Below are 2,014 nucleotides of genomic sequence, written 5' to 3'. Positions count from 1 at the left end.
ATTATTGCACTGGTATTTATTTACTGACAGCAAATCGCAGCATACATAGATCGGACTCGGGCCCCTAGGCAGATCATTGCACTAGGCCCTAAAATATTTATTTATTGACAGCAAATCACAGCATACAGAGATTGGAATTGGACCCGTGTCCCTCTGAAGCCCCTGGGAAAATCTCTTTCACTGGATCCTAAAATATTTATTCATTGACAGCAAATCACAACATACATAAATTGGAATTGGGCCCTCCCTAGACTTCTGAGGCTCCTGGGAAAATCAGTGTGCTGGGCAGCGAGCTACAGCATACATAGATCGCAATCAGGCCCCTTGGCAAATCAATGTGCTGGAGCCTATACTATTTATTGCTAGCAAGCCACAACATACATAGATCAGAATTAGGCTGCTAGATTCGTGAGGCCCCTGGGCAAATCATTGCATTGGGCCCCAAAGTATTTATTGGCAGCAAACCAGTATACATAAATGAGAACTGGGCCCCTAGACTTCTAAGACTCCTAGTGTGCCCATGCCACAAGACAGCATTGTGTGTGTGTGTTTGTGTCTATGTGAGTGTGCGTCACACTAAGCTAATTGCACATCTGCAGAACACTGATTACACCAAGCTGACAGGAAAGCCTCTGGGCAGTTGCTTGGTCTGCTAGAAGTAGCAGCCAAATCACCTCCAAATCATACCAACATCCGTTACCCCCCCCTTTTTTTTTTTACCCTGGGGCTAAACAACTTTCTATGTTGATTTCATAACCTTATCTTCCTACAGTATGCATTCTTGGATTGTCTTATATATCTCTCACACCTGTCTTACCATTTTCAGCTCCACCCCAACCCCCAGCTCCAGTTCCTCATTTGATTTTGATAAATATTCTCATGCAAAACCATCAGTTCTCCCTAACCAACCTTCCACTGCCGCTGCTGCGCCCATTGTTACAGTGTGGCCGAGTGTACCTGCAGTTGATGAACGCGTTGAAGCTTTACAGGTAACTTTATAAATTTTCATATACTTGCATCTCCTTTTGTTTTGTTTTGTTTTTTCTGTCTTCATTTACCTGCAATTTATATTCGTATTTCATGTTTATTGGCCTGCTCACCTAGCCAGCAGGGTGGCATCGTTTGAAAGCTAAAACGATGCTAAGCACATTGTGACAAGTGATGTATAACAACATCTGACAGTCTGGTTGATCGTGCGCTTTTACAAAAAGGGTAAAGATCCCTGTTGTCCATGCTGGCGTGGGTTGGACAGTTTGACCAGGGCTGGTAAGCTGAAAGGCTGCACCAGGCTCCAGTCTGATTCGGCATGGTTTTCTATGGCTGGATGCTCTTCTTAAAGCCAACCACTCTGGGAGTGTAATGGGTACTTTTACATTCCACCGGCATGTGTGCCATTTGTATGACACCAGTATCTGCCACAACTGCAATATTTACTTACCTTGATGGGTCTTCTCAAGCATGACATAATGCCAAAGGTCTTGCTCTGTCCAGCTATCTTCTCCATCCCTGTCACATGACTTCCTCATAATACAAACAGCCAATCATTGCTATTTTCAGATCAAACTCTACCAACAAATTTCTAAAGCTAGAAATGAATTTGCCCAGGAATACGATCTGCTTCCTCATGCGATTGCCAGTAATAAGATTCTTCTGGACATTGTCAGAATTAGGTAAGAAACCAGATGAAAATGGAGGAGGAGGAGGAGAAACAATGAAAACCAGACTTTTTTTTTTTTTTTATTAATCTTTTTTTCTGACTATATTTCTCCAAGAAAATATTTTGCTCTGTCTAGAAGAATATATTACTCAAAGAAATTCCAACTTTGTCTGATTTTCACGTTTTATTTACAATCTTATAAGATAATATAGTATAATGAAATGATAGAATATGAAATGTCCATTCTGATTGAACCTACTACATTCATGCATTAAACCATGCAATCTTCAGGTTCATGTAGTAGTGGTGACAATTGTATTCCACAATTTACAAGATATATATATATATATATATATA

The 2,014-nt window shown here is 40.8% G+C and overlaps 1 protein-coding gene across 1 annotated transcript in view; it reads left to right on the top strand.

Annotated features, from left to right (window-relative positions):
* Positions 1 to 2,014, top strand: part of LOC106867795 (bifunctional 3'-5' exonuclease/ATP-dependent helicase WRN) — a 25,990-nt gene that overhangs the window by 18,056 nt on the left and 5,920 nt on the right. Inside the window, exons 22-23 of the mRNA XM_014912788.2 lie at positions 827 to 989; positions 1,558 to 1,670. Coding sequence (XP_014768274.1) covers positions 827 to 989; positions 1,558 to 1,670 — 276 coding nt within the window. The remainder of the gene's footprint in view (positions 1 to 826; positions 990 to 1,557; positions 1,671 to 2,014) is intronic.

Source organism: Octopus bimaculoides, chromosome 27 (assembly GCF_001194135.2).
Source record: "Octopus bimaculoides isolate UCB-OBI-ISO-001 chromosome 27, ASM119413v2, whole genome shotgun sequence".
Classification (NCBI taxonomy): Eukaryota; Metazoa; Mollusca; class Cephalopoda; order Octopoda; family Octopodidae; genus Octopus; species Octopus bimaculoides.
This window is presented reverse-complemented; position numbering and strand designations above follow the sequence as displayed.